This window comes from Podarcis tiliguerta (assembly GCF_965153285.1).
Source record: "Podarcis tiliguerta genome assembly, chromosome: 2".
Taxonomy (NCBI): Eukaryota; Metazoa; Chordata; class Lepidosauria; order Squamata; family Lacertidae; genus Podarcis; species Podarcis tiliguerta.
The window spans coordinates 20,645,584-20,656,720 of NC_139535.1; the positions used below are offsets into that span (position 1 = coordinate 20,645,584).

At 42.3% G+C, this 11,137-nt stretch overlaps 1 protein-coding gene and 1 long non-coding RNA gene across 7 annotated transcripts in view; one reads left to right on the forward strand and one right to left on the reverse strand.

Annotated features, from left to right (window-relative positions):
* Positions 1-7,783, forward strand: part of QRICH1 (glutamine rich 1) — a 27,831-nt gene extending 20,048 nt beyond the window's left edge. For all 6 annotated transcript variants that reach the window (XM_083425090.1, XM_083425094.1, XM_083425091.1 and 3 more), the window contains 7 exons: positions 181-358; positions 1,144-1,298; positions 1,907-2,021; positions 3,108-3,216; positions 4,016-4,167; positions 5,777-5,867; positions 6,787-7,783. In XM_083425090.1, coding sequence (XP_083281216.1) covers positions 181-358; positions 1,144-1,298; positions 1,907-2,021; positions 3,108-3,216; positions 4,016-4,167; positions 5,777-5,867; positions 6,787-6,979 — 993 coding nt within the window. In that variant the 3' untranslated portion in view covers positions 6,980-7,783. The remainder of the gene's footprint in view (positions 1-180; positions 359-1,143; positions 1,299-1,906; positions 2,022-3,107; positions 3,217-4,015; positions 4,168-5,776; positions 5,868-6,786) is intronic.
* On the reverse strand, positions 7,527-9,209 carry LOC310671157. Its single transcript, XR_014507841.1, has 2 exons — positions 8,811-9,209; positions 7,527-8,442 (listed from the first exon to the last, which is right to left on the reverse strand). It is a non-coding gene; the product is annotated as an uncharacterized lncRNA (long non-coding RNA).
* Between the last annotated feature and the right edge of the window lie 1,928 nt (positions 9,210-11,137).

The following is an 11,137-nucleotide window of genomic DNA, read 5'->3' on the forward strand; positions in this document are numbered from 1 at the left end:
TTTATAAGCCGCCTGGAGGACCGTTCAATTAAAACTGCCAGGGTGTAAATCAAATATAGTACAGTTCTTCTAATGAACTGAAGTCAGGTGAGTAGCTCTGCAGGCTGGAGGAAGATGCTACAGTACTGGTAAGCAAAAGCTTTTCATACCTATGTGATCAGAATTGACTTTTTTCCACAGGCTCAAACTGTTCAGGTTGCTGAAGTTGAGCAGCAACCACAGCCTCAGCCTTCACCTGAACTTCTCCTTCCACACTCTCTCAAGCCAGAAGAGGGACTAGAAGTGTGGAAGAGCTGGGCACAGACTAAAAATGCAGAGCTGGAGAAGGAGGCTCAGAACAGGCTTGCACCTATTGGCAGTAAGTGTTGTGAGCAGGGAAGTACTGCTCCATCTTTCAAACAATAGGAATCTTTTGCTTTGTAAAGATTAGTTAGAGTGCTATAGGTTACTGAATTACTGGGGCTTTGGGTGGGTTATAATATACAGTGAGTGTGTGTAGGCCACTGTAATCAACAGTTTCTAGAGTTCTTGCTAATGATCAGGGCTTAACTTTTCCCTTCGGGCAGCTCAGCTCATTCTCTAATAACTTTTCTGCTAAGTGATGGAGTCTCTGCTTTTCTTGCTGATTTCATTCTTAGTTGCATTCTTGAATCTGTTTTGGTGTGTTTACAAAGCAAGGCAAACTTTCATTATGTATGTTAGGTTTTCAGTTTAAAATAAAAATGCAAAAGCCTTGTTAACTTTAAAAACAGTTAAGCTTATATGCAATGTTTGTGGCACCCAGGATTTTTTTCATTGACACAGCAATACGGATTTAAAAGGATACTAATGTCAGTCATGCTTTGAATTGTCTCTTGGTACTCTGACCTCAGACTCCTTCCCATTGTTATTGAGGAATATTCAACCATTTGTGAATTGTCAATTTACTCTCTGAGTGGCAAGTCATGTGTTTGAAATCCATTCAGTTTCCATTTCAAGCAAATTTTGGGGTACCTTTGTATATGCTGGGGACACGGAGAAATATTTGCAAGTGACAGTATAGGCTTATTGGGAAGGTTGCAGCGGGAAAGCGTGATTGAGTCTACAAAAAGACATCCCTGTTGAGAAATGCCAATTAGTAACCTTCTGTGCCATGGTTTGCAGGACGCCAGCTGTTGAGATTCCAGGAAGATCTCATATCCTCTGCTGTAGCAGAGTTGAATTATGGGCTGTGCTTAATGACTCGTGAAGCTCGCAACAGTGAAGGTGAACCCTATGATCCAGAGGTTCTGTACTATATCTTCCTGTGTATTCAAAAGGTATGGTATTTTGGAAGCCCTTGCTGCAAACAATGTTAAAAGTGGTATGCTAGGCATATGTTGTCACTAGGAGGATTCTTGTGCAAGACTTGAGTGAGAGAGGCAGACATTGGCTTCCACTCCTGAGATCCTTGGCTTTCTCTTTCACTTGAGATCGCTTGACTGGATGCTGTTCTGATCTTTAGTGGCACATTACTAAACATACTCTAATAATCATTATGCAAGAAACAAACCATTAATAGCTGCAAATTCTGGAAATTAGCCCAATATCACTTTAATGCTTTGTAAATAGTAATCCCATTAATCTGAGTTTCAGGTGCTTCATGGCCTAGCCTTTCAGGCTCTTTGAATAAATGTGTTTGTTGTGCACTATGGGTTTTACATAGGAAGGCGTGATAAGTAAAACTGAAGCTAGAGAGTTAATGTTGAGTTTGTTAGGTGATTCCTAATCTCTATTGTCAGCAGGGGGGTGAAGGATTTCTAATCCTCATGTTTCACATGTGCACTTCAAACACACAGACAGTCTAACTAACTGATTGTTTTGTATTTAAAAAAAAAATTCTATGAGGAGCAGGTTTGCCTGACCTCTGTGTTACTATTTCTTGCAGTATCTATTTGAAAACGGGCGAGTCGATGACATTTTTTCTGATCTATATTACATACGGTTCACTGAGTGGTTACATGAAGTGCTCAAGGAGGTGCAGCCTCGGGTCACTCCTCTTGGTAAGAGAAACTTCAGTCCGCAGATAGGCTTGGTAACCACTGTCTAGACACCATGGTCCTCAGAGAACATTTGAAGAGGAGTGCTCCCTTAATTGACCTAGGAAGAATCTGCAATAAATTCAAATAATTGCTTTTTGTCCTAGACTTCTAGGCCTCAAATTGTCCTTGCTTTTCTGCAGAGAAGTATGGGTATCGCTGTATAGCTGGACCCATATTGTCCCTTTCCAATATATTGTCTATAGTACAAAATGCAGGCTTGCATTATTCAATATGGATGGAACCACATCTGGGCACACATTGTGCAGCCTTCGCTGTAGTTTTTGCCGGGCTCATCCCAGCTATCTGGTTCTCTTCTTACATCTGCCCAAACTCTCTACTGATCTGTTGCCATATGCTGGAATTTTATAACAGAGCTTGAAACAATGAAAACGTATGGTAAGGCTAACATTCAGAAGCAGAACAGAATAGTCCTCATCTGTTTCCAGAATGTCACGAGAGAGTGGGAGCACAAATGAATAACTCTTGGAAGTGTCCCAAAGCTTTGGGGTGCTAATTGAGAAAAGTCTTCTGCTCGTAAAGCCTGTTCTGGTGAGATGGAACTTGAAGTTGTTGATTTTTTGAGGAGGTGGCATTCCCTGTGAGAACTGGTTCTAGAATGTTTAGGGCATCATAAGTTAGACAAGCCAATGTCTCTGCCTTTATCTTTGTGCAATGGTATGCTTGCATAGTAGTTGCAACAAGATAGCATGAAGTATTTTTGAGTGTATAATAATACAGAGCTACATAAGGTCAAACATTCTACTCGGACACACTAAAAGTAATTAACATGGTTAACTTAGGTCCATCAGTGTCATTGGGACTATTCTGAGTTGTATCCAAATAAGCTGTACTTACAAACTATTTGTTAGAAATATCAAACCAGCTAGTTAGACTTGATGTCATTGTAAACTGAAATGTATGCTATATGTAGGAGCTGCTGTCGCTTTGTAAATTAGTTTTCTCTCTTAATAGGAACTTTGGGGTGGTTGGTTGGAGATGCTCCTTGGTTTCCATACATCTGTTGAAATTATCTTCTGGTCTTCACAGGCTATGTTCTTCCTAACCATGTGACAGAAGAGATGCTGTGGGAGTGTAAGCAGCTTGGAGCACACTCTCCTGCCACCTTGCTGACAACGCTCATGTTTTTTAACACAAAGTAAGTACTAATAAAGATGCCTCCTTCGTGGAAGCTTATTCTTTAGTGAACTGCGAATTAATGTGCACATTTGAGCACAAACTATCAATGAAGAATTACTTAGATGCATTTTGGTATGAGCTATGAGAGCTAGTTTGGCATAGTTAACTACTAGATGAACCAGTGAACCAGCAGGTCTCCAGTTTTCCTTCTTCAGTGAACTTACTAGGTGGCCATCGGAAAATTCAGTCTTCCCCAGTGTGCAATATGGCCATAGTTCTGACTTCTTTACGTGGTTGTTCTAAGTTTCTCTATCACTCTCTCGCACGCGCACACGCATACATGTGTGTATGTGTGTAAGTATAATCAATCTTTGAATGCATGACAGCAATCAGTCTAACATTCTGTTTCTAGAGTGACCAGCCCAGTGTTTCTGGGAGTTCACAGAAGTATGATGTTGGTGCTCTGTCCTGCGGCCGCTTCCTATTATTTGGGTTATACTGTCCCAAAATACAGAGATCCTATTTAGCTATTGAGATTAATAGCCATTGTTAGCTGTATCCTTCATGGATTTGTATGACCACCTTCTCAGTTCACACCACCCATTTGATGCTAACTATTGCTTATAAAACATGCCAGATGAGCTGTCTATTGAACTGTATATGTCTGTTGAAATAAATGCACGTTTTAAAAACCTTACACGCCATCAAATGTTGGCTTTTAAGAGCCTTGTTTTGTTTCTGCCAGTGTTGGAAAAGTTAAGATTTATTGTGCATCTTTAACTGATCTGTGCCCTCCACCTTTTCCACTTGATGTTCAGATACTTCCTGTTGAAAACAGTAGACCAGCATATGAAGTTGGCCTTTTCAAAGGTTTTGAGGCAGACCAAGAAGAACCCTTCCAATCCCAAGGATAAGAGTACGAGCATCCGGTACCTGAAGGCACTTGGCATACACCAGGCAGGCCAGAAAGGTAGAACTTAACATGGAAAAAAAAAGCTGTGCTTTAAGTAGCTGATCATATTTGTTTTGCAGCTCTCTCTCTCTTGAGAGAGAGAGAGAGAGAGAGAGAGAGAAAGAGAGAGGGAGAGAGAATCACAGGATTAAAGGAAGACAAAACAATGGGATTCATAATTAAATTTGCAGCCCAGTAAGCCTGGGTGGTGAGTATGGCTAGACAATTTCTGGTGCTGATGGTGACTGATTACAAAGCCACCTTCTGGGACTGGGACTTACTATATCATGGAACTTTATTATGAGATATCACAGGTATTTGATCTGCAGATGCAAGTCCTGTTGCAGATGCCATCATCCCTGAAGATCAACTGTAGCACACAGTGGGGATTTTTTTCTTTTGGTAATGATGCTTTTCTCTTACTTTCTGCAAACAAAAGTATTTCTTTGCATTCCTACATTTTATTGAAGGTCCTTTGCTGCCTTACCCTGGCATTTACTGAAATGAGTGCATGTGTGTAGCTTACTGTTATTAATTGGGTTATATCAAAGCTAGTTGTTTGTGGTTGGAAAATGGAATATTAATTAAATGTGTCAAAAAGGAAAAAAAAGGTAAAGGACCCCAATAGTTAAGTCCAGTCGCGAACGATTCTGGGGTTGCGGTGCTCATCTCGCTTTACTGGCCGAGGGAGCCGACATTTGTCTGCAGACAGTTTTTCTGGGTCATGTGGCCAGCATGACTAAGCCGCTTCTGGCAAACCAGAGCAGCACACGGAAACGCCGTTTACCTTCCCGCCAGAGCAGTACCTATTTATCTACTTGCACCTTGATGTGCTTTTGAACTGCTAGGTTGGCAGGAGCTGGGACCGAGCTACGGGAGCTCACCCTGTCGCGGGGATTTGAACCACCGACCTTCCGATTGGCAAGCCCAAGAGGCTCAGTGGTTTAGACCACAGTGCCACCCGCGTCCCAAATGTATCAAAACAGCATCTAAAAGCTTTAGGTATGCCAAGCTTCTGAGATGACTCTGTAGTGGTACTTGCTTCCTTGCTTTATATGCCCCTGAACTTATGTTGGACTGCTCTTGGGGGCACAGTTCTGTTACTGTGCATTCAGAGATTCTCTATGAAGCCCCAGTTGCTTTTCCTTCTTATTTATTTATTACCTTTTATACTTGTCTCAAGGCAGTTTAGAAACATACCATAAAACAGCTATAAATAGTTTTAAAACAGTACATAAAACAGCTAAAGATAGGTTTAAACTGAAGACCGGGACCTTTTAGTCCAGCTGGAAAACCTTTATATGAATGATACTCCCATGGATCCTACTGCAAAGAAGGTGAAACTTTGACCACCAAACTGTTCCTGGAATGCTTTTTGATAAGTAGGACTCCTACCTCCTTGCTAAAAACTAGACAACACACTGAGATATTTATGTTTGGATGTAAACAGAACTACAAAAAAGCACAGGTAGCAGTGGATGTGTTCTTTGTTTAATGGTAACATAATAGTTGTCCATCTGCAGCAAGAAAGCCATTGTGTTGCTGTGTCCCATCTTTTCAAATTGTGGGATTACTCACATCAACTTCAAGGTTTCTGATGTTCTGTATTGTTGGGATTGACTTGCAGTTACTGATGACATGTATGCAGAGCAGACAGAGAACCCAGAGAATCCCTTGAGGTGTCCTATAAAGCTCTATGACTTCTACCTCTTCAAATGGTAAGTGTTCCTGACATCCAGAGCCACAGAAGGATAACTATCTGGATGTTCAGGGTTTGTGTGTACTTTCTACTGTTTTAATCAAACTTAGCTATTAATTTATTGGAGTGATGACCTTGTATAAAGAAGACTACCTTATGCTTCCTACTTGAATTGTCAAAAATGCAAACTTAATGGCATGCATATTGAGAGGCTTGTAGTGTAGCTTATTTTATTTTAAATGCTGGGCATTGCATAACTCTTGACACTGTGTTTTACTGGAAAGAGTTTGGGTATATAACATAGTGTGTTTGAAGTGGGCAAACACTTTGTATTGAGTAAACTGGAACTTGATGTCCCTGGCAGAGGTCTATAAAATAGATGGAGGTATATTGGTGTGGCATTGTGGAAAAAGGTGCCCAACATGTTGATTAGTGACTGGCAGTTTCTAGTCTTTAAAAACATTTTTGGACTTGCTCTTCATTTCCAAAGCCCGGTGAAATCCCCAAGTTAGTGTGAGAAGTCTGTGGTGTAGAATGTAAAGAATGCACTGTACAAATTGGGCATTTCAGATACAACCTGAATTCCTGCGCACTCACAATTCACCCTTTTTCGAATACCTTGAAATGTATTACCAAAGGATAGGGTTGCAGATGTAGTGCAGGGGGGGCAGATATAAGAGGGGAGACAGGTGCTAGAGCAGAAAACCTCATGGGAAGGCCTGTCCTAACTCTCCAGTTTTAGTCTTCAATGCCACAGCCAGCTTAAACTGTTGTAAAATGGAGGTTGAAATGATCAGGACGTCACTTTTTGTATTGTGTTACATGTGGAACCTTTGGCGGTTCAGAAAAAAACGTAGATGTTTGTAAGATAGTGTTCATAGCTGTTTCAAGTGTATGCTGTCAAAGTAATTGCTTAACGATATTCTCTGTCTTCTCAGCCCCCAGAGCGTGAAAGGCCGGAACGATACATTCTATTTGACTCCTGAACCAGTGGTGGCTCCCAACAGCCCTATCTGGTATTCCATCCAGCCAATCAGTCGAGAGCAGATGGAGCAGATGCTCACCCGGATTCTGGTGATACGAGAGATTCAGGCAGCTATTGCTGTGGCGAATGCCAGCACCATGCACTAAGGCATCCCTCCCAACTCAGAAAAAGGGTGAGGTTAGGACAGGGTGGGAGGGAAGGCCGGGCCATAAGGCCAGGATCAATTGTACAGCCTTTTACACTAAAGGAGATGCCTAAGGTTTTTTTTCCGGTTTTTTTTTTAAATTGGTGTAGTTATGGAGCCCTTTTAGGCTTCTTCTGTTTAAAGGAGACCCTCCCCATTGTGTATCTGACCCAACTGCATCAGCCTTCTGGACGCATTGGGGGCTGCGTTCTTTCTCTGGGAGCTGTGAGGTGCTGTAGATTGACTTTGGGGTTTTTTATGATGTGAAGAAAATGAAACAAATCTAATTGAGGGACTTGGCCTAGCTGGGCCATTGCTTTGGAGCTCATGCACTTGGAAAGAGCGGAAAATGGTGGATATTGGCCAAGAGAGGCAGTTTGCAGTTTCCTTGTGCTCAGAAACTGACATGTTCTGGAGGGGAGAGGAGAGTGACCTGCAATTATGATTTATAAGGAAAAAGCAAAACAATTTCTATTAAGAACTTAAAAGTGACATTTTTAGATGTTAAGTACAAACTACCACACTTCTCTCTCTCTCTCTCTCTCTCTCTCTCTCTCTCTCTCTCTCTCTCTCAATCTCTCTCTCTCTTGCTTTTTCTTTCTTTCTTTCTTGGCCTGATGTTGAGGCCTTAAAACCTTGAGGCTCCTGTGCCTGATGGAATTCTTGTAACATACACTTGTGTATCATATAAAGATACCACCCTGTTTCTCTTAATGTATTCTTATGCTAGTTGTTTATTAAGAATGACGAGCACGTCTTTTCAACATGCCATTGAACAATGTGTGTTTATTTGGGGGGAACAAATGTAAAGGTGTCCACAGAATATTAGTACAGTGGTACCTCCGGTTACGAACTTAATTCGTTCCGGAGGTCCGTTCTCAACCCGAAGCCGTTCTTAACCTGAGGTGTGCTTTCGCTAATGGTGCCTTCTGCTGCCGGCGCACCACGGGCATGTGATTTCCGTTCTCGCCCTGGGGCAAAGTTCTCAACCCAAGGTACTACTACTGGGTTTAGTAACTCGAAGTGTTTGTAACCTGAAGAGTCCTGCTGGATCAGAATGAAGGCCCAGCATCCTGCTCCCACAGTGGCCTAACAGATGCCTTTTGGAAGTCTGCCGCTGAACATGAGTACTTTCGCCACTCATGTTGTTCCAGCAGTTGTGTTCAAAGACATGCTACCCCTGAGACTGGTGGTAGTAGCACACAGCAATCATGATGAGGAGCTGTTGATAGCCTGATCCTCCATTAATTTCTCTAAACCTCTTTTAAAGCCATCCAGGTTGGTGGCCACACTACATTTTGTGGGAGTGATGTCCATAGTTGAACTCTGTGATGTGTGACATTCTTTCCTGAATCTTCCAGCATTCAGCTTCATTGGATATCCCCAACTTCTAGTATCATGAGAGAGGTAGAAATACTTCTTTCTCTATACTTTCTCTACACCATGCATAATGTTAGGTAAAGGTAAAGGGGCCCCTGACCATTAGGTCCAGTCGTGACCGACTCCGGGGTTGCTGCACTCATTTCGCTTTATTGGCCGAGGGAGCCGGCGTACAGCTTCCGGGTCATGTGGCCAGCATGACTAAGCCGCTTCTGGCGAACCAGAGCAGCACACAGAAACGTCGTTTACCTTCCCGCCGGACTGGTACCTATTTATCTACTTGCACTTTGATGTGCTTTCGAACTTCTAGGTTGGCAGGAGCAGGGACCGAGCAATGGGAGCTCACCCCGTCACGGGGATTCGAACCACTGACCTTCTGATCAGCAAGTCCTAGGCTCTGTGGTTTAACCCACAGCGCCACCCGTGTCCCTATGCATAATGTTACATGCTTCTATTACGGCTCCTGCTCATTTTTCTCTAAACTAAAAAGCCTCAATGTGATCTTTCCTCATAGGGGAATTGCCATACCCCCTAAAGCATTTTGGTTAGCCCTTTCTTAAACTTTTCCAGCTCTACGATATACTTTCTGATGTAAGGTGACCTGTACACAGTATTCCAAGCAGTTTCACCACAGATTTGTATAATGTCATGATATAAGCAGTTTTATTTTCGTTCAATTTCCAAATGATAACTGGTATGGAATCCACCCTTTTCAACCGCTGCAGCATAATGAGTCAACATCTTCATTCATTTTTTAAAAATTATTAAATTGTTCAGACCCATGAGTGTATGTGAAATTTAGACACACACACACACACCTGGTGTGCATCACATCACGCTTTGTTTGCATTGAATTGCTTTTGCTATTTTGCTACACGCTTCTATGGCCCATTCCCATTGCACCCCTTTCTATCTGAATTTGGCGTTATGTATAACCACTGCAAATCATATTTTAATCCAGGGTTGGATTAACTGCATTCAGGAGCTCCACTTTGTTGTCTTCCTTGACAACAGTTGCATGTAATGCTGAACTTGGAAAGGGGAGGAAAGCTGGGAGCACAGAATCCTGTGACCCTCTCCCTAGTTCCATATTATGTTTGCATGTGGGTTCACTTTCAGTAGCTCCTATGTATTTTTCAGATAACCACAGATTCCTGTATTAACTACCAAAATCAAATTTTGTGCTGGGGATAAAGCTTGGCACATAGGATAAATATCATTGGGCACAACTCAGATCTCCTTTATCCAAATTGGCGTTAAACCTTGGCAGAGACTGTGGCAAAGTGTAATATAAAGATTGGGCTTGGGGTTAAGGCAGGTCTGGGGAAATTTAGGTCCACTGCTGTTGAACTACAGCTATTATCCCTGACCATTGCCCATGCTGGCTGGACTGTCTAACAATTTCAGGAGGGCCAGAGGTCCCCCCCCCCCGAGTTGAAGTCTCTAATCCTCTACTATAATCCCCACATTTTCTGAACAGTGTGTAAATTTAAGGCTGCAGTTGCAGGTAGATTGCAGCAGAGGGCAGCTTTACTAGCTGTTAAAGGTTTTCTTGGCCCCTCCTTCCTTTAATGAAGAATTTGGAATGGGGGGGGGGGACTTTTTAGACCTGGAAAAAATAGCCAGTACATGAAGCCTGAAGAATAACAGATAGCCCTGCATGGAGGGTCAAGAGCCCAAATCCCAGAAAAGGGTTTTTCTCCCTCAGCTCTCACACCTGACCCTCAGATGTGTTTTCCTGGGTCAATGTAGTTCTCATGGAGTTGTCTTTGATCAAAACAGATGTCTAGCATCCTCATGCATATGTTTGAAATAAAAGGTAAAGGACCCCTGGACGGTTAAGTCCAGTCAAAGGTGATTATGGGCTGCAGTGCTCCTCTTGCTTTTCAGGCCAAGGGAGCTGGCGTTTGTCCGCAGACAGCTTCTGGGTCATGTGGCCAGCATGACTAAACCACCTCAAGCTTAATGGGACATCATGATGAGTGCCAGAGCGCACGGAAACGCCATTTACCTTCCCGTCGCAGCGGTACCTAGCTACTTAACACTGATGTGCTTTCAAACCACACTTTTTGTCATGCATGCAATTTCAACAGCACCTCTAGTCCCTGAATTTAGAAAAGGGGTAAGTAATTTCTAAGTGCTGCCTAATTTCATTCCCTGAACTTTTGAGCAACATAATTTATGTGGGCAAGCTTGGATATAAACAAATTCCACAATTCAATTGGGGTATAGAATATAGTACATTGTGTAAATGCAAGCAAATGAAGGCAGTTGGGGGAGATTATAATGCAGCACAGATACCTAGATCTGAGAACTCTGAAGACCTGTTTCATACTTACACAGGTGTATCTAGCTAGGGATGGGGTGGGAGGAAGAGAATATCCATGGCTATGAAGCCCATGATCTTTCAGCTCACCCCAGAGTGGTTAATGATGAAAGGAAATGTGAGCTGCTTGTGGAATCACATGAGAAAAATAAAATTCCTTACAGCTTCAATATGGTAAGTTTTGATTCTGAGGTTCTTTTCTGGACCAGTGTGTGTGTTTTTTTGGGGGGGATGAGTGAGTTGTGGCATTTTGAATGACAACAAATTTACAAGAGTATAAGCTTTTGTGAGCTGCTTGCTTTTTCAAGAATGCTAAGGTGGGCCAAAATAATTACATAACAGTGTTTGGACATGCTTTGTTCCTTAATTCTGAGCACGTCTCAGGCCATGAATTTGGTTTTCAGTAATAAAACT